The 19,265-nt window shown below is 46.0% G+C and overlaps 1 protein-coding gene across 2 annotated transcripts in view; it reads right to left on the minus strand.

The window, feature by feature from the left end:
• Positions 1–19,265, minus strand: part of LOC121530910 (tetratricopeptide repeat protein 28) — a 247,317-nt gene that overhangs the window by 125,184 nt on the left and 102,868 nt on the right. For both annotated transcript variants that reach the window (XM_041836277.2, XM_041836276.2), the window contains exons 3-4: positions 3,458–3,730; positions 2,604–2,734 (exon numbers count right to left, since the gene is read on the minus strand). In XM_041836277.2, the coding sequence (XP_041692211.1) occupies positions 2,604–2,734; positions 3,458–3,730 (404 nt within the window). The remainder of the gene's footprint in view (positions 1–2,603; positions 2,735–3,457; positions 3,731–19,265) is intronic.

Here is a 19,265-nt window from a genome sequence, read left to right on the forward strand (position 1 = left end):
CTCTGAGTCTCTGATTTTATCCAATGTAAAAAACACAATTTCAAATGTTGCTACATAGGACTGAATCCATGTGGTGGGTCAAATATGCTGAAATCAAAATAAGGCCATGCTCATAAAAAAAAAGTTGTCCTCCCTAATCTTAAACGACACCGACCGCCACTTACTCTCTCTTCTTCAAACTCTTCACGGTCTGTGCAGCAGCACAACATCCTGTGTCCAGGCTGGCCTGGACTCTAGGAAGTGACCTCACCTCCTCAAATGCCAGATAATATGTTTGACATAAGAAAGCAAAACACCAGGCAGCACTAGCTGGGCTAGCTACAGTAATGAGGGATTTGTTCCCTCCATTAGCCCCCAGTGTTCTGCTCTGCTCTCTGAGGGAGGCCAGGTGGTGTGACATACATATGACTGTGATTAGGGGCCCGGGGCCAGGCGCTGAGGTCCAGAGGGGCCAGGGGGACGTCCTGTAGGAGGCAGCAGCCATTAGCAGCGTGGGATGAACTTGTCAAGACCCTGGAATAGTCCTTACATAACACCTCAGACACAGCTCACATTACTTATACTGGACCACTTCTAAAAGTACTGTTAGTGTGTGGTGGGAAGGTGAGGGGATGTTCCCTCTCAGAAGAAGTGAATGAGTGAGTATTAAGAATGGGTCAGTATTATTCAACATGTAAGGTGTACGGGTTGTGTGCTAAAACAAGGGGAGGGTGGGGGGGGGGGAGAGATGAAGGGGGCACACACGATTTCGAATCTGATTGCGGATTTGAAAAGCAGAGAAGTAGGGGAAGATTTCATTATATGATAAAAATGTTCTCTAACTTGTTGCGTTAGCGGTCAAATCGGCAGTTGTTTGGAAAGTAGTGAATGAGAGGTGTCCTTAACAGCCAGTCAGGTGGCAGCTTGGTGTTAGTGGGAGGATCTGATGATTAGGAAGGGTGGGGGCTTTCATATCTGACTGAGAAGGCAGGGTTGTAGGGGCACGGAAACACACACACACGCACACGCACACAAATGCACATGCACACACACACAAACAAACACGCACACACTCATTAAAAGCTACCATCTGGTCAGCCAATTACTGCCAGTGCCTAATATCTGAACTGGGTACTGAGACCCCCAAATTAAACACAGACCCCCACACTCCTTACCTTATCCACACTTCTCCTCAAGCACACTCAAATACAGCTCACCATAACACTACTGTAACTTAACCTGTGTGCATGACATACTGTACATAGGTATAGGCTGTGAGAGATGTGAGGGGCATTTGGCCGTTAGCTGTAGCTTTGTGTCTCATTATGTGGTTCTCTTTGGACTGTATAAAGCAGGGAGGGACGGGGGGAAGCAGGGAGGGACGGGGGGAAGCAGGGGCATTCTTCTCTCTGGGCTGGGTGACGGGAACTGTGCTGGAACGAGCACCTGTCACCCCCCACAATCACCACAGAGGTCAGGCAGAACAGAGAGAGAGAGAGAGAGAGAGAGAGAGAGAGAGAGAGAGAGTGGGGTTAAAGGAGAGAGAGAGAAACGAGCCCTTTTTCTCACTGTCTGGCCCTCCCTCTTCCTCTGCCTACCCTCCCTCATGCTCTACCTCTATTCTTCTTTCTCCCTCTCTCACTCTCGCTCTCCCTCTCTCACTCTCCCTCTCCCTCAGTTTTTTCTCTCTCATGTCCTTTGTTTTTTTTCTTTCCCCCTCTATTTCATTTCCAAACAGCTTAATCAGTCTAAATGACATTCCTAAAGCAGCATATGTTGCCAAAGCCCCAGATTTACTGAATCATGTACAGGATAAATATCTGTATAATATTTGCATAATTTTTTTTTGCATTGATAACGAGGAGCACCAGCTGTTACTAAAGGCCCTCCCATTGGTCTCTCCACCTCTCTATCCCTCGCCTAGTCACCTTCATTTGTTCTCCTAGCCCACTTCTCATCCCTCTCTCTCTCTGACAGGGGAACGAGCAGCAGAGCCATCCTGCTCTTCAGCCTTACCCTTCAGTCACCCTCTGAACGACCAAGACAAAGGAGAGGAAAGCTGCTGGACACATCACTATTACAACCACTAACAGAAACAGAAAAAAGACACCAGCCATCCATTCCCCACATGCCCTCACCCCTCCTTCTATAGCAGAAGATAACCTAAAACTATATGAGAGATTTATCTTACATACTACCACCTAGAAAATACCACCAAAATGACCCAGGAGTAATAAAAATACCACCAAAATGACCCGGGGGGGCACAAGTGCTTTCAACTTACTCTTGAAAGTTGTAATAGTAGAATGCACAAGGTGCCATTTCGAAATAATCAGTTGTCCTCTTGTATTGTCAGTCATTGCATACCTTAGAGAGCTATTTAGAATTTCCATATCAAAACATTGTTTTTTAGCTAGGTTTTTTAGCCCATAGATTTTTTTGTAATGTTCGAGTCACTGAAATATCGCATGAATACACATTAGATATGGCAAAATGTATAGAATTGCAGGAAATTAGCTTTAAATCTGCAAAATGTTCTCTCCGCCAACAAGAGGGCTGTGAACAGTTTGAGGTCCAGAGGGGCCAGGGAGACACATGTGGCCATGTGTGTCTCAGTCTCTTACCTCCCTGTCCTTGAGCTTCATAGCCAGGACCAGCTGGTGGCGGTGGTTGGTCAGGGCCTCGCGGTAGTTCCCCTTGGAGAAGAATGCTGAGCCCAGGTTGCCATGGGCACGGCATTCACCTGTTTGGTCACCTGGAGCGGAGGAGGAAAGGGAGGAGAGGGAAGTGAGGACATGTATGGGAAAGTCACTCCAGGACAGTATGGGACAAAGGACAATGTTCTCTATACAAATTCATCTGAGAACATAATCAATACTTTGTAACTTTCAATACAAGCATCTGTATAATTGTTTGTTTACCACTCAGGTTATATACAGTACAACAGGAAAATCACTACTAAATGTGCTGTCATTCAGTGTGGATCTTCAGGGCAGTCATGGTCCTCTACCATCTTAGAGCAGTGATGCAGTGATGCGATGGATCTCCTTGACACTGACATCCCATTATGTCCTTAAATGGAGAGCTGGGCGTTCGAAGCTGCTGTACAGACAGAGCTCCACAGTAGAAGTAGACATGCTAGACCTGACCTCCAGGCCCCAGTGGGGTGAGAGGAGGAGAGGGGGAGGCCTTATTACATCTGCCTGACAGACAGCCCCCCCCCCCATACAGGGCCAGAGAGTCAGGCTCTCTACCTAAAAACCACAGTGCACTGCTCCATCCAGACCCTTATCTCCTACTGCTCTACTCTACACTGCCCACTCATGTGTCAAACTGTGTGGGGTAAGGAGAGTCCAGACAATCTGGGTTGCCTCACACACACAGTAACTCAGGACAAGATAGAGACGCACAAATACACACAGATATGAACAGAAATATACAGACAAAAACACACACACAAACACCCCTGTGGTCTCACCTAGTGACTTGGAAACCTCTAGGTCTTGCTGCATGTATCCGGTGCTCTTCTCTGCATTGCCCAGGGACCAGTGGGCGCTGCTGAGGGCTGAGAATACAGAGCCGCGCAGCTTGAGGCTGCAGGTACCGATCTTTAACGCGGCCTCCAGGACCACTACGGAGGCGGTGTGGTGGGCCGCCGTCAGCAGCTCCTGACCAATCACTGACACCACCACGAATGGACTCTTGTCCAGCTTCATCTTCTGCAGCTGTTGGTAGGTGGGTTCCAGGGACTCTGTGTGGAGGGAGGGAGGTAGGGGAGAGGAGGGGGTTAGGGATGGTCATGATGAGGGCTACTGGACTCATTCAGATAGCTTTTTTGTATTCCTTTCAGTTTCAAGGAATACACAAGGTGCTCCATACTGCAGCTCATCAACAATGACTGTATGCAGCTTCGGTAAAATACTGTACACTAGGCAAGTTGATTGGTTCACATTAATATATTGTAAAAGGGAAAATCTCAATAGCTCCATATAAACCCATCCCAGTCCTCAGTGCATCTAGTTAGGTCTGGCACAATTATTGTATAATCGTGTAACCGACGAATATGGATGAAGACCATCATGAAAATAAAATAACCGTCATAAACGTTTTGATATACACTACCGTTCAAAAGTTTGGGGTCACTTAGAAATGTCCTTGTTTTCCATGAAAACATACATGAAATGAGTTTTATTGCTTCTTTAATCAGCACAACAGTTTTCAGCTGTGCTAACATAATTGCTAAAGGGTTTTCTAATGATCAATTAGCTTTTTAAAATGATAATCTTGGATTACCAAACACAACGTGCCATTGTAACACAGGACTGATGGTTGCTGAATGGGCATCTGTACGCCTATGTAGATATTCCATTAAAAATCAGCCATTTCCAACTACAATAGCCATTTACAACATTACCCATGTCTACACTGTATTTCTGATCAATTCAGAAAATCCAGAAAATCACATTGTAGGATTTTTTATGAATTTATTTGCAAATTATGGTGGAAAATAAGTATTTGGTCAATAACATAAGTTTCTCAATACTTTGTTATATACACTTTGTTGGCAATGACACAGGTCAAACGTTTTCTGTAAGTCTTCACAAGGTTTTCACACACTGTTGCTGGTATTTTGGCCCATTCCTCCATGCAGATCTCCTCTAGAGCAGTGATGTTTTGGGGCTGTCGCTGGGCAACACAGACTTTCAATTCCTTCCAAAGATTTTCTATGGGGTTGAGATCTGGAGACTGGCTAGGCCACTCCAGGACCTTGAAATGCTTCTTACGAAGCCACTCCTTCGTTGCCCGGGCGGTGTGTTTGGGATCATGTCATGCTGAAAGACCCAGCCACGTTTCATCTTCAATGCCCTTGCTGATGGAAGGAGGTTTTCACTCAAAATCTCACGATACATGGCCCCATTCATTCTTTCCTTTACACGGATCAGTCGTCCTGGTACCTTTGCAGAAAAACAGCCCCAAAGCATGATGTTTCCACCCCCATGCTTCACAGTAGGTATGGTGTTCTTTGGATGCAACTCAGCATTCTTTGTCCTCCAAACATGACGAGTTGAGTTTTTACCAAAAAGTTCTATTTTGGTTTCATCTGACCATATGACATTCTCCCAATCCTCTTCTGGATCATCCAAATGCACTCTAGCAAACTTCAGACGGGCCTGGACATGTACTGGCTTAAGCAGGGGGGACACGTCTGCCACTGCAGGATTTGAGTCCCTGGCGGCGTAGTGTGTTACTGATGGTAGGCTTTGTTACTTTGGTCCCAGCTCTCTGCAGGTCATTCACTAGGTCCCCCCGTGTGGTTCTGGGATTTTTGCTCACCGTTCTTGTGATCATTTTGACCCCACGGGGTGAGATCTTGCGTGGAGCCCCAGATCGAGGGAGATTATCAGTGGTCTTGTATGTCTTCCATTTCCTAATAATTGCTCCCACATTTGATTTCTTCAAACCAAGCTGCTTACCTATTGCAGATTCAGTCTTCCCAGCCTGGTGCAGGTCTACAATTTTGTTTCTGGTGTCCTTTGACAGCTCTTTGGTCTTGGCCATAGTGGAGTTTGGAGTGTGACTGTTTGAGGTTGTGGACAGGTGTCTTTTATACTGATAACAAGTTCAAACAGGTGCCATTAATACAGGTAACGAGTGGAGGACAGAGGAGCCTCTTAAAGAAGAAGTTACAGGTCTGTGAGAGCCAGAAATCTTGCTTGGTTGTAGGTGACCAAATACTTATTTTCCACCATAATTTGCAAATAAATACATTAAAAATCCTACAATGTGATTTTCTGGACACATTTTTCTCAATTTGTCTGTCATAGTTGACGTGTACCTATGATGAAAATTACAGGCCTCTCTCATCTTTTTAAGTGGGAGAACTTGCACAATTGGTGGCTGACTAAATACTTTTTTTCCCCACTGTAACTATTTCCCTGTATTTAGCGCCATCCATCATTCCTTCAATTCTGACCAGTTTCCCAGTCCCTGCCAATGAAAAACATCCCCACAGTATGATGCTGCCACCACCATGCTTCACTGTGGGGATGGTGTTCTTCGGCTTGCAAGCCACCCCCTTTTTCCTCCAAACATAACGATGGTCATTATGGAAAAGTGGAGCTGAAGAAGATGGCTGCAGTTTTACAGCCCTCTAACCAATTGTACTATTATGTGTGTTTTTTCGCGTTATTTTTAATTTATTCTGTACAAAATGTCTCTGCCACCGTCTCTTATGACCAAAAAGAGCTTCTGGATATCAGGACAGCGATTACTCACCTCGTATTGGACAAAGATTTTTTCTTCATCGAGTCGGACGTGAAGGATATCCTACAGACACCCAACAAGGCCCAAATCCCTGTCATTCACATGAGAAAGAGATGGAGATATCGTGGACGTAGGTCAGGGTGCCTTGTAAGGATCCGACGGCGAGCAAGTAAATTGCCTCTTCCATCAATCCTATTAGCCAATGTTCAGTCATTTGAAAACAAATTGGACGACCTACGATGAAGGTTATCCTACCAACGGGACATTAAAAACTGTAATAACTGTTTCACCGAGTCGTGGCTGAACGACGACATTGATAACATACAGCTGGCGGGATATACGCTACATTGTCAGGATAGAACGGCTCACTCCGGTAAGACAAAAGGTGGTGGTGGTCTGTGTATATTTGTAAACAACAGCTGGTGCATAAAATCTAACACTAAGGAAGTCTCGAGGTTTTGCTCGCCGGAGGTAAAGTATCTCATGATAAGCTGTAGACCACACTATTTACCAAGAGAGTTTTCATCTATATTTCTTGTAGCTGTCTATCTACCACCACAAACCGATGCTGGAACTAAGATTGTACTCAATGAGCTGTATAAGGCCATAAATAAACAGGAAAACGCTCATCCAGAGGCAGCGCTCCTAGTGGCCGGGGACTTTAATGCAGGGAAACTTAAATCCATTCTACCTCATTTCTACCAGCATGTTAAATGTGCAACCAGAGGGGAAAAAACTCTAGACCACCTTTACTCCACACACAGAGACGCATACAAAGCTCTCCCTCGCCCTCCATTTGGCAAATCTGACCATAACTCTATCCTCCTGATTCCTGCTTATAAGCAAAAACTAAAGCAGGAAGCAGCAGTGACTCGGTTAATAAAAAAGTGGTCAGATGAAGCAGATGCTAAGCTACAGGACTGTTTTGCTAGCACAGACTGGAATATGTTCCGGGATTCTTCAGATAGCATTGAGGAGTACACCACATCAGTCACTGGCTTCATCAATAAGTGCATCGATGACGTCGTCGCCACAGTGACCATACGTACATACCCCAACCAGAAGCCATGGATTACAGGCAACATCCGCACTGAGCTAAAGGGTAGAGCTGCCGCTTTCAAGGAGCGGGACTCTAACCCGGACGCTTATAAGAAATCTCGCTATGCCCTCCGATGAACCATCAAACAGGCAAAGAGTCAATACAGGACTAAGATTGAATCGTACTACACCGGCTCTGAAGCTCGTCGGATGTGGCAGGGCTTGAAAACTATTACAGACTACAAAGGGAAGCACAGCCGTGAGCTGCCCAGTGACACAAGCCTACCAGATGAGCTAAATCACTTCTATGCTCGCTTCGAGGAACGCAACACTGAAGCATGCATGAGAGTATCAGCTGTTCCGGATGACTATGTGATAACATTCTCCGTAGCCGATGTGAGTAAGACTTTTAAGCAGGTCAACATTCACAAGGCCGCAGGGCCAGACGGATTACCAGGACGTGTACTCTGAGCATGTGCTGACCAACTGGCAAGTGTCTTCACTGACATTTTCAACATGTCCCTGACTGAGTCTGTAATACCAACATGTTTCAAGCAGACCACCATAGTCCCTGTGCCCAAGGACACTAAGATAACCTGCCTAAATGACTACCGACCACTAGCACTAACGTCTGTAGCCATGAAGTGCTTTGAAAGACTGGTCATGGCTCACATCAACACCATTATCCCAGAAACCCTAGACCCACTCCAATTTGCATACCGCCCCAATAGATCCACAGATGATGCAATCTCTATTGCACTCCACACTGCCCTTTCCCACCTGGACAAGAGGAACACCTACGTGAGAATGCTATTCATTGACTACAGCTCAGCGTTCAACACCATAGTGCCCTCAAAGCTCATCACTAAGCTAAGGATCCTGGGACTAAACACCTCCCTCTGCAACTGGATCCTGGACTTCCTGACGGGCTGTCCCCAGGTGGTAAGGGTAGGTAACAACACATCTGCCATGCTGATCCTCAACACGGGGGCCCCTCAGGGGTGCGTGCTCAGTCCCCTCCTGTACTCCCTGTTCACCCATGACTGCATGGCCAGGCACGACTCCAACACCATCATTAAGTTTGCCGACGACACAACAGTGGTAGGCCTGATCACCGATAACGATGAGACAGCCTATAGGGAGGAGGTCGGAGACCTGGCCGTGTGGTGCCAGGATAACAACCTCTCCCTCAACGTGATCAAGACAAAGGAGAAGATTGTGGACTACAGGAAAAAAAAGAGGACTGAGCACGCCCCCATTCTCATCGACGGGGCTGTAGTGGAACAAGTTGAAAGCTTCAAGTTCCTTGGTGTCCACATCAACAACAAACTATCATGGTCCAAACACACCAAGACAGTCGTGAAGAGGGCACGACAAAGCCTATTCCTCCCCAGGAAACTGAAAAGATTTGGCATAGGTCCTCAGATCCTCAAAAAGTTATACAGCTGCACCATCGAGAGCATCCTGACTGGTTGCATCATCGACTGGTATGGCAACTGCTCAGCCTCCGACCACAACGCACTACAGAGGGTAGTGCGTACGGCCCAGTACATCACTGGGGCCAAGCTTCCTGCCATCCAGGACCTCTATATCAGGTAGTGTCAGAGGAAGGTCCTCAAAATTGTCAAAGACTCCAGCCACCCTAGTCATAGACTGTTCTCTCTGCTACCGCACGACAAGCGGTACCGGAGCACCAAATCTAGGTCCAAAAGGCTTCTCAACAGCTTCTACCCCCAAGCCATAAGACTCCTGAACAGCTAATCATGGCTACCCAGACTATTTGCACTGCCCCCCCACCCCACCCCACCCCATCCCCCTCTTTTACGCTGCTGCTACTCTGTTTATTATTTATGCCTAGTCACTTTAACTCTACCCACATGTACAGTGAGGGAAAAAAGTATTTGATCCCCTGCTGATTTTGTACGTTTGCCCACTGACAAAAAATTGATCAGTCTATAATTTTAATGGTAGGTTTATTTGAACAGTGAGAGACAGAATAACAACAAAAAAATCCAGAAAACATGTTACGGTGGGGAAAAAAAGTATTTAGTCAGCCACCAATTGTGCAAGTTCTCCCACTTAAAAAGATGAGAGAGGCCTGTAATTTTCATCATAGGTACACGTCAACTGACAGACAAAATGAGAAAAGAAATCCAGAAAATCACATTGTAGGATTTTTAATGAATTTATTTGCAAATTATGGTGGAAAACAAGTATTTGGTCACCTACAAACAAGCAAGATTTCTGGCTCTCACAGACCTGTAACTTCTTCTTTAAGAGGCTCCTCTGTCCTCCACTCGTTACCTGTATTAATGGCACCTGTTTGAACTTGTTATCAGTATAAAAGACACCTGTCCACAACCTCAAACAGTCACACTCCAAACTCCACTATGGCCAAGACCAAAGAGCTGTCAAAGGACAAAATTGTAGACCTGCACCAGTCTGGGAAGACTGAATCTGCAATAGGTAAGCAGCTTGGTTTGAAGAAATCAACTGTAGGAGCAATTATTAGGAAATGGAAGACATACAAGATCACTGATAATCTCCCTCGATCTGGGGCTCCACGCAAGATCTCACCCCGTGGGGTCAAAATGATCACAAGAACGGTGAGCAAAAATCCCAGAACCACACGGGGGGACCTAGTGAATGACCTGCAGAGAGCTGGGACCAAAGTAACAAAGCCTACCATCAGTAACACACTACGCCGCCAGGGACTCAAATCCTGCAGTGCCAGACGTGTCCCCCTGCTTAAGCCAGTACATGTCCAGGCCCGTCTGAAGTTTGCTAGAGTGCATTTGGATGATCCAGAAGAGGATTTGGAGAATGTCATATGGTCAGATGAAACCAAAATATAACTTTTTGGTAAAAACTCAACTCGTCGTGTTTGGAGGACAAAGAATGCTGAGTTGCATCCAAAGAACACCATACCTACTGTGAAGCATGGGGGTGGAAACATCATGCTTTGGGGCTGTTTTTCTGCAAAGGGACCAGGACGACTGATCCGTGTAAAGGAAAGAATGAATGGGGCCATGTATCGTGAGATTTTGAGTGAAAACCTCCTTCCATCAGCAAGGGCATTGAAGATGACACGTGGCTGGGTCTTTCAGCATGACAATGATCCCAAACACACCGCCCGGGCAACGAAGGAGTGGCTTCGTAAGAACCATTTCAAGGTCCTGGAGGGGCCTAGCCAGTCTCCAGATCTCAACCCCATAGAAAAGCTTTGGAGGGAGTTGAAAGTCCGTGTTGCCCAGTGACAGCCCCAAAACATCACTGCTCTAGAGGAGATCTGCATGGAGGAATGGGCCAAAATACCAGCAACAGTGTGTGAAAACCTTGTGAAGACTTACAGAAAATGTTTGACCTGTGTCATTGCCAACAAAGGGTATATAACAAAGTATTGAGCAACTTTTGTTATTGACCAAATACTTTTTTTCCACCATAATTTGCAAATAAATTCATAAAAAATCCTACAATGTGATTTTCTGGATTTTTTTTCTCATTTTGTCTGTCATAGTTGACGTGTACCTATGATGAAAATTACAGGCCTCTCTCATTTTTTTAAGTGGGAGAACTTGCACAATTGGTGGCTGACTAAATACTTTTTCCCCCCACTTTCTTCTCCTTTCCCCCTTCTGATAACCAGGTGGCGAATCGCATCTCTGCATGTCTGGCCGACATATCAGTATGGATGACGGATCACCACCTCAAGCTGAACCCTGGCAAGACGGAGCTGCTCTTCCTCCCGGGGAAGGACTGCCCGTTACATGATCTCGCCATCACGGTTGACAACTCCGTTGTGTCCTCCTCCCAGAGTGCGAAGAGCCTTGGCGTGACCCTGGACAACACCCTGTCGTTCTCCGCCAACATCAAGGCGGTGACCCGATCCTGCAGGTTCATGCTCTACAACATTCGGAGAGTACGACACTGCCTTACACAGGAAGCGGCACAGGTCCTAATCCAGGCACTTGTCATCTCCCGTCTGGATTACTGCAACTCGCTGTTGGCTGGGCTCCCTGCTCAGCCCAGTCAAAGCTGTTCGCTGCTCTGGCACCCCAATGGTGGAACAAGCTCCCTCACGACGCCAGGACAGCGGAGTCACTCACCACCTTCCGGAGACATTTGAAACCCCACCTCTTTAAGGAACACCTGGGATAGGATAAAGTAATCCTTCAAACCCCCCCCCAAAAAAAAAGGTATAATTGTAAAGTGGTTATCCCACTGGCTATAGGGTGAATGCACCAATTTGTAGTCGCTCTGGATAAGAGCGTCTGCTAAATGACGTAAATGTGCCCTTGAGCAAGGCACTTAACCCTAATTGCTCCTGTAAGTCGCTCTGGATAAGAGCGTCTGCTAAATGACTAAAATGAAAATGAAAATGACTTTATAAATTGATTTGCATTTTAATGAGGGAAATAAGTATTTGACCACCTCTCAATCAGAAAGATTACTGGCACCCAGGTGTCTTTTATACAGGTAACGATCTGAGATTAGGAGCACACTCTTAAAGGGAGTGCTCCTAATATCAGCTTGTTACCTGTATAAAAGACACCTGTCCACAGAAGCAATCAATCGATCAGATTCCAAACTCTCCACCATGGCCAAGACCAAAGACCTCTCCAAGGATGTCAGGGACAAGATTGTAGACCTACACAAGGCTGGAATGGGCTACAAGACCATCGCCAAGCAGCTTGGTGAGAAGGTGATAAATGGAAGAAACACAAAAGACCTGTCAATCTCCCTCGGCCTGAGGCTCCATGCAAGATCTCACCTCGTGGAGTTGCAATGATCATGAGAACGGTGAGGAATCAGCCCAGAACTACGCGGGAGGATCTTGGCAATGATCTCAAGGCAGCTGGGACCATAGTCACCAAGAAAACAATTGGTAACACACTACGCCGTGAAAGACTGAAATCCTGCAGCGACGTAAGGTCCCCCTGCTCAAGAAAGCACATATACAGGGCCGTCTGAAGTTTGCCAATGAACATCTAAATGATTCAGAGGAGAACTGGGTGAAAGTGTTGTGGTCAGATGAGACCAAAATCAAGCTCTTTGGTATCAACTCAACTCGCCGTGTTTGGAGGAGGAATGCTGCCTATGACCCCAAGAACACCATCCCCACCGTCAAACATGGAGGTGGAAACATTATGCTTTGTGGGTGTTTTTCTGCTAAGGGGACAGGACAACTTCACCGCATCAAAGGGACGATGGACGGGGCCATGTACCGTCAAATCTTGGGTGAGAACCTCCTTCCCTCAGCCAGGGCATTGAAAATGGGTCGTGGATGGGTATTCCAGCATGACAATGACCCAAAACACACGGCCAAGGCAACAAAGGAGTGGCTCAAGAAGAAGCACATTAAGGTCCTGGAGTGGCCTAGCCAGTCTCCAGACCTTAATCCCATAGAAAATCTGTGGAGGGAGTTGAAGGTTCGAGTTGCCAAACGTCAGCCTCGAAACCTTAATGACTTGGAGAAGATCTGCAAAGAGGAGTGGGACAAAATCCCTCCTGAGATGTGTGCAAACCTGGTGGCCAACTACAAGAAACGTCTGACCTCTGTGATTGCCAACAAGGGTTTTGCCACCAAGTACGAAGTCATGTTTTGCAGAGGGGTCAAATACTTATTTCCCTCATTAAAATGCAAATCAATTTGTAACATTTTTGACATGCGTTTTTCTGGTTTTTTTTGTTGTTATTCTGTCTCTCACTGTTCAAATAAACCTACCATTAAAATTATAGACTGATCATGTCTTTGTCAGTGGGCAAACATACAAAATCAGCAGGGGATCAAATACTTTTTTCCCTCACTGTACATATTACCTCAATTACCTCGACTAGCTGGTGCCCCCGAACATTGACTCTGTACCGGTACCCCCCTGTATATAGCCTCCCTACTTTTATTTTACTTTACTGCTGCTCTTTAGTTATTTGCTTTTATTAATTTTTTACTTAACACTTTTTTATTTTACTTTTTTATTTTTTAAAAACGGCATTGTTGGTTAAGGGCTTGTAAGTAAGCATTTCACTGTAATGTCTACACCTGTTGTATTCGGCGCATGTGGCAAATAAAATTAGATTAGATTTGATTTGATTTATGGCCAAACAGTTCTATTTTTGTTTCATCAGACCAGAGGACATTTCTCCAAAAAGTACGATCTTTGTCCCCATGTGAAGTTGCAAACCGTAGTCTGGCTTTTTTATGGCGGTTTTGGAGCAGTGGCTTCTTCCTTGCTGAGCGGCATTTCAGGTTATGTCGATATAGGACTCGTTTTACTGTGGATATAGATACTTTTGTACCGGTTTCCTCCAGCATCTTCACAAGGTCCTTTGCTGTTGTTCTGGGATTGATTTGCACATTTCGCACCAAAGTACGTTCATATCTAGGAGACAGAATGCATCTCCTTCCTGAGCGGTATGACGGCTCCGTGGTCCCATGGTGTTTACACTTGCGTACTATTGTTTGTACAGATGAATGTGGTACCTTCAGGCATTTGGAAATTGCTCCCAAGGATGAACCAGACTTGTGGAGGTCTACAATTTTTTTTCTGAGGTCTTGGCTGAATTCTTTAGTTTTTCCCATAATGTGAAGCAAAGAGGCACTGAGTTTGAAGGTAGGCCTTGAAATACATCCACAGGTACACCTCCAATTGACTCAAATGATGTCAATTAGCCTATCAGAAGTTTCTAAAGCCATGACATCATTTTCTGGAATTTTCCAAGCTGTTTAAAGGCGCAGTCAACTTAGTGTATGTAAACTTCTGACCCACTGGAATTGTGATACAGTGAATTATAAGTGAAACAATCTGTCTGTAAAAAATTGTTGGAAAAATTACTTGTGTCATGCACAAAGTAGATGTCCTAACCGACTTGCCAAAACTATAGTTTGTTAACAAGAAATTTGTGGAGTGGTTGAAAAATGAGTTTTAATGACTCCAACCTACGTGTATGTAAACTTCCTACTTCAACTGTATATCCAGGACCAGTCAAAAGGTTGGACACACCTACTCATTCAAGGGTTTTTCTTTATTTTCACAATTTTTTACATTGTAGAATAATAGTGAAGACATCAAAACTATGAAACAACACATATGGCATCATGTAGTAAACAAAAAAGTGTTAAACATATCAAAATATATTTTATATTTGAGATTCTTCAAATAGCCACCCTTTGCCTTGATGACAGCTTTGCACACTCTTGGCATTTTGTCAACCAGCTTCACCTGGAATGCTTTTCCAACTGTCTTGAAGGAGTTCCCACATATGCTGAGCACTTGTTGGCTGCTTTCCCTTCACTCTGCCATCCGACTCATCCCAAACCATCTCAATTGGGTTGAGGTCGGGGGATTGTGGAGGCCAGGTCATCTGATGTAGCACTCCATCACTCTCCTTCTTGGTCAAATAGCCCTTACACAGCCTGGAGGTGTGTTGGTCATTGTCCTGTTGAAAAACAAATGATAGTCCCACTAAGCCCAAACCAGATAGGATGGCGTATCGCTGCAGAATGCTGTGGTAGTCATGCTGGTTAAGTGTGCCTTGAATTCTAAATAAATCACAGACAGTGTCACCAGCAAAGCACCCCCACACCATAACACCTCCTCCTCCATGCTTTACGGTGGGATCTACACATGCGGAGATCATCCATTCACCCACAGCGCGTCTCACAAAGATACGGCGGTTTGAACCAAAAATCTCAAATTTGATCTAATGTCCATTGCTCTTGTTTCTTGGCCCAAGCAGGTCTCTTCTTATTATTGGTGTCCTTTACTAGTGGTTTGTAAATGTAAATGTAAAAAAAAATGTTTCTTTGCAGCAATTCGACCATAAAGACCTGATTCGACCAGCTGTTAGAAGCCCATTAGTGCAACTCCCCATTATCGAAACGCCATTTGAGAGGATAGTGATGGATATAGTGGGCCCACTACCCAAATCTGCCAAGAGGGCACCAATATATTCTGGTCATCCTAGATTATGCCACTCGCTACCCAGAAGCCATTCCGGACGATGGCTTCCAAAAATATTGCCAAGGAGTTAGTGCTCCTGTTCACCATGGTAGGGATTCCAAAGGAGATCCTTACTGACCAGGGGACCCCCTTTATGTCCCGCCTTATGGCGGACCTTTGTAAGTAGTGGGAGGTGAAACAGTTGAGGACATCGGTTTACCATCCTCATACGTACGGGCTGGTTGAGAGATTCAACTGCACCCTGAAGTCAATGCTCAGGAAGGTAATCGATAAGGATGGGAAAAACTGGGATTTCATGTTGCCATATCTGATGTTTGCCATTAGAGAGGTTCCCCAAGCCTAGCTGGGGTTTTCACCCTTTGAGCTAGTATATGGGAGGCACCCCCGGGGAATCTTAGACATCGCCGGGAAACCTGGGAGCGCCAGGCCACCCCTTATACTAGAGTTATAGAGCACGTCACGGCAATGCAAGACAGGATAGCCACAGTCACAAGAGCACCAGCGCCACACTTATAACTGGCAGGCTACCCTGAGGGAATTTCAACCGGGAGATAAGGTGTTAGTGCTGGTCCCCACGGTAGAGTGTAAACTACTAGCCACATGGAAGGGACCATATAAAGTGCTGAAGAAAATAGGAGAAGTTAATTATCGGATCCGACAGCCAGGTCGTCGGCCCCCGGAACAGATCTATCACATTAACCTGTTAAAAGCATGGAGAGAGAGAGAAACACTAATTGTCACTTACCCAACAACCACTAAGGAGGCAGCCAAAGTACATTTTTCACCTACTCTGTCCCCAGCACAAGTACAGGAAGTAAATACCCTGATCCAGAAAAACAGAGATGTATTTTCATCGATACCAGGACGAACTGAGGTTACGGCTCATGATATTGTTTCCCTACCAGGGAGAAAAGTAAGCATGAGGCCATATTGGGTACCCAAGGCTTGACGAGCGGCGTTTTGAGCGTAGACTGAGAAAATTTTGGCAGCTGGAGTGGTCGAAGAGTCACATAGTGAGTGGTCTAGCCCAATTGTGATGGTCTCCAAGCCCGATGGGTCTTTGTGGTATTGTAATGATTTCCGGAAGGTAAATGAAATCTCGAAGTTTGATGCCTACCCCATGCCCCGAGTAGATGAACTATTGGAGAAAATTGGTAAAGCTCGGTACATTACGACCTTGGACCTAGCCAAAGGTTACTGGCAAATTCCCCTGACCCCCAGAGCCAAAGAAAAGACAGCCTTCGCAACCCCTGACGGTTTGTTTCCATACACTGTCATGCCAATCGGCTTACACAGGGCCCCAGCCACCTTTCAACGGCTAATGGACCAGGTCCTAAAACCGCACAGAGCTTACGCTGCAGCCTATTTAGATGACGTGGGGATCTACAGCCCAGATTGGGAATCCCACTTACCCCGGGTACAGGCAGTGCTAAACGCCCTTAGGAAGGCAGGGCTCACAGCGAACCCTGCCAAGTGTTATGTGGGGTTAGAGGAAACCGAGTATCTGGGATACACCGTGGGAAGAGGGATAATCAAACCCCAACTTAAGAAGGTTGAGGCAATTAGAGGATGGCTGAAACCAGTAAATAAGAAGTCCTAGGGTTGACAGTTTACTATCGGAAGTTCATCCCATATTATGCCACAGTGGCCGCCCCACCTACCGACATGACTAGAGCCAGAGGGCCAAACATGGTAAAATGGGATGAAAAGGCCACCAAAGCATTTAGAACATTACAGGAGGCTCTCTGCTGTAATCCAGTGATGGTGGTACCAGACTTTGAGCGCAAGTTCGTGGTTCAGACGGATGCCTCAGAGGTCGGGTTGGGAGCCGTGCTCTCCCAAGAGGTAGAAGGGGTGGAACACCCCATCCTGTTTTTAAGCAGGAAGCTGGAACCACGGGAGGCCAACTACTCAGTCGTTGAGAAAGAGGCACTTGCAGAAAAGTGGGCTCTAGAAAGCCTGAAATATTACCTGCTAGGGCGCCACTTCACCCTCATCAGTGACCATGCCCCACTCACCTGGATGCATAGGGCTAAAGAGAAGAACGCTCGGGTGATGCGGTGGTTTTTGAGTCTCCAACCGTTTCACTTTGACTTAAAACACAGAGCTGGGAAGGAAATGGGAAATGTGGATGGGTTATCCTGCATGGCATGCACGCCTATATTGCTGCGGTAGCCCAACCTAGGGGGTCGAAGTTAGGGGGGAGATGTGTGGCAAAGAAGGGGGCAGAGTGTTAAATGGCAGATATGTGAGGGCAGAACTAATAAACGGGCTCTTCCCTCTCACTAAAATGGCCACCCCGACAAGAACTACAGATCACAAAATGGCAGACCGCCAAAAACTACAATCCCCAGAAGCAAGGGGAACGCTCGCAAGGTGGGGCCGACCCACATATAAGGGGTCATGACAAACCAGGAAGAGAGAGTGAGAACAAGGGGCTGTGGATCTGTGAACCACGGAAAAATCGAAAAGTGACAATATATATCGGCTGGATTTACCGTGTATGACCTGGACTGTTTGGACTTACCTGTTGGCTGTTGGACCTGGACCTACCGAGAACCTGATTCATGTATCGAACACTGCTATCCTCGACCACGCCTGCGACCTGGGCGGACCAGGATGGAGAAACTAACGTACAGATACTGTCCTGTTTGAAATAACTCTCTCTGGGGTGATTTTGGTGACGGTCTCCCGCTGAATTTGTGTACAAACTCTCCTAACCTTGAAGAGGATTGTCACAATATATATTTTTCTTTGGTGTGTAACGAACAGCTGACTGAAGACAGGACGGCTGGGCATTTGTGCGGTTGAGTCAGTTTCAGCGGTAACATGGACTCTTTACAATGTGATGGAACTTTGTTGCTCCTTGCTGAAACAAGCACGTGTTGTAGCAAACAAGTCTTTGGTTGCCTAGGCAACACCCCCTCCCTGCAGCAGAAGCACATGCAGTCAGGAGCGGAGGAGAGAAGAAATTGTGTGTCTTTTAATATATCAAACGATTTTAACGTGACTGCAGTCATTTGGCTGACCAATAACCGTCATCCAAAATTCCATGACCGTCACAGCCCTACATCTAGTTTCAGGGAGAGCAATCAGTGTGTCTTTTGTTGGCTAAATGAGCTGAGCTTGTCTGAGTGATTGCTTTACATCATGGATTTCACTGACAACAAGACAAGCAAATGAATACACCATTCACAGGTACCACTATTATGGGCAATTTAATCTAGGGCAATTTCAAAGACCACTATATAAAAAGTGTTTACACATACTCTGACAGCTCTACTGCAAAGCAGCACAGTGAAATTATACTTATATGTTCTTTTGATTTTTTTCATTTGATATTGCAGTTTGAGAGAGAAGAGAAAAGCCTGAGTGGGTTTTGAGGGCCGGTGAATGTTAAGAGTGATGGTGAACATGCTGCTGGTAACACACAGGGGAGAGAGGCAGAGGAATGCAGAGCGGAGAGGAGACACAAGGTGACCTTTGGGAAGGCTGAAAATACACACAATGACATAAATCAATGGTGGGCCACGCAAGGTTTGGGATCCACAGCCCCTCCAGATTACTGACATTACCCAGCCAGCCCGTCAGTCAGCCTGCCAGACAGCCAGGCAGCAGACTGGGAGGCTGACAGGGAGGGGGACGGGACAGGGGTGACATCCCGTGTGCGTATGTATGTGTGCGCGTGCCTGCCTGCGTGTGTGTACTGTATGTGTGAGTGTGTGTATTGTGTATGTGAGTGCAAGTGTGTGAACATGAAAGGGGAATATGAAATATACTTGTGCCCCTTCTGCAAATATTTTTAGCAGAGTTGCAGTTAATTAGGTCAACTCCTCCCCCACAGAGATATTTCTGTAATAATGTACCTGTACAAGGCAGATCATGCCTGCAGTCAGATGTACTGTATGCCTGCTACTGTATCAGTAATGCCCTTAAAGACCATGACACTCATTGGTTCAGACAAACACTTACAAACAACAAAATACACATTAACACTATTTGAATAGCCTGGTGGTAGTACCA

The sequence above is a fragment of the Coregonus clupeaformis genome, chromosome 18, assembly GCF_020615455.1.
Source record: "Coregonus clupeaformis isolate EN_2021a chromosome 18, ASM2061545v1, whole genome shotgun sequence".
Classification (NCBI taxonomy): domain Eukaryota; kingdom Metazoa; phylum Chordata; class Actinopteri; order Salmoniformes; family Salmonidae; genus Coregonus; species Coregonus clupeaformis.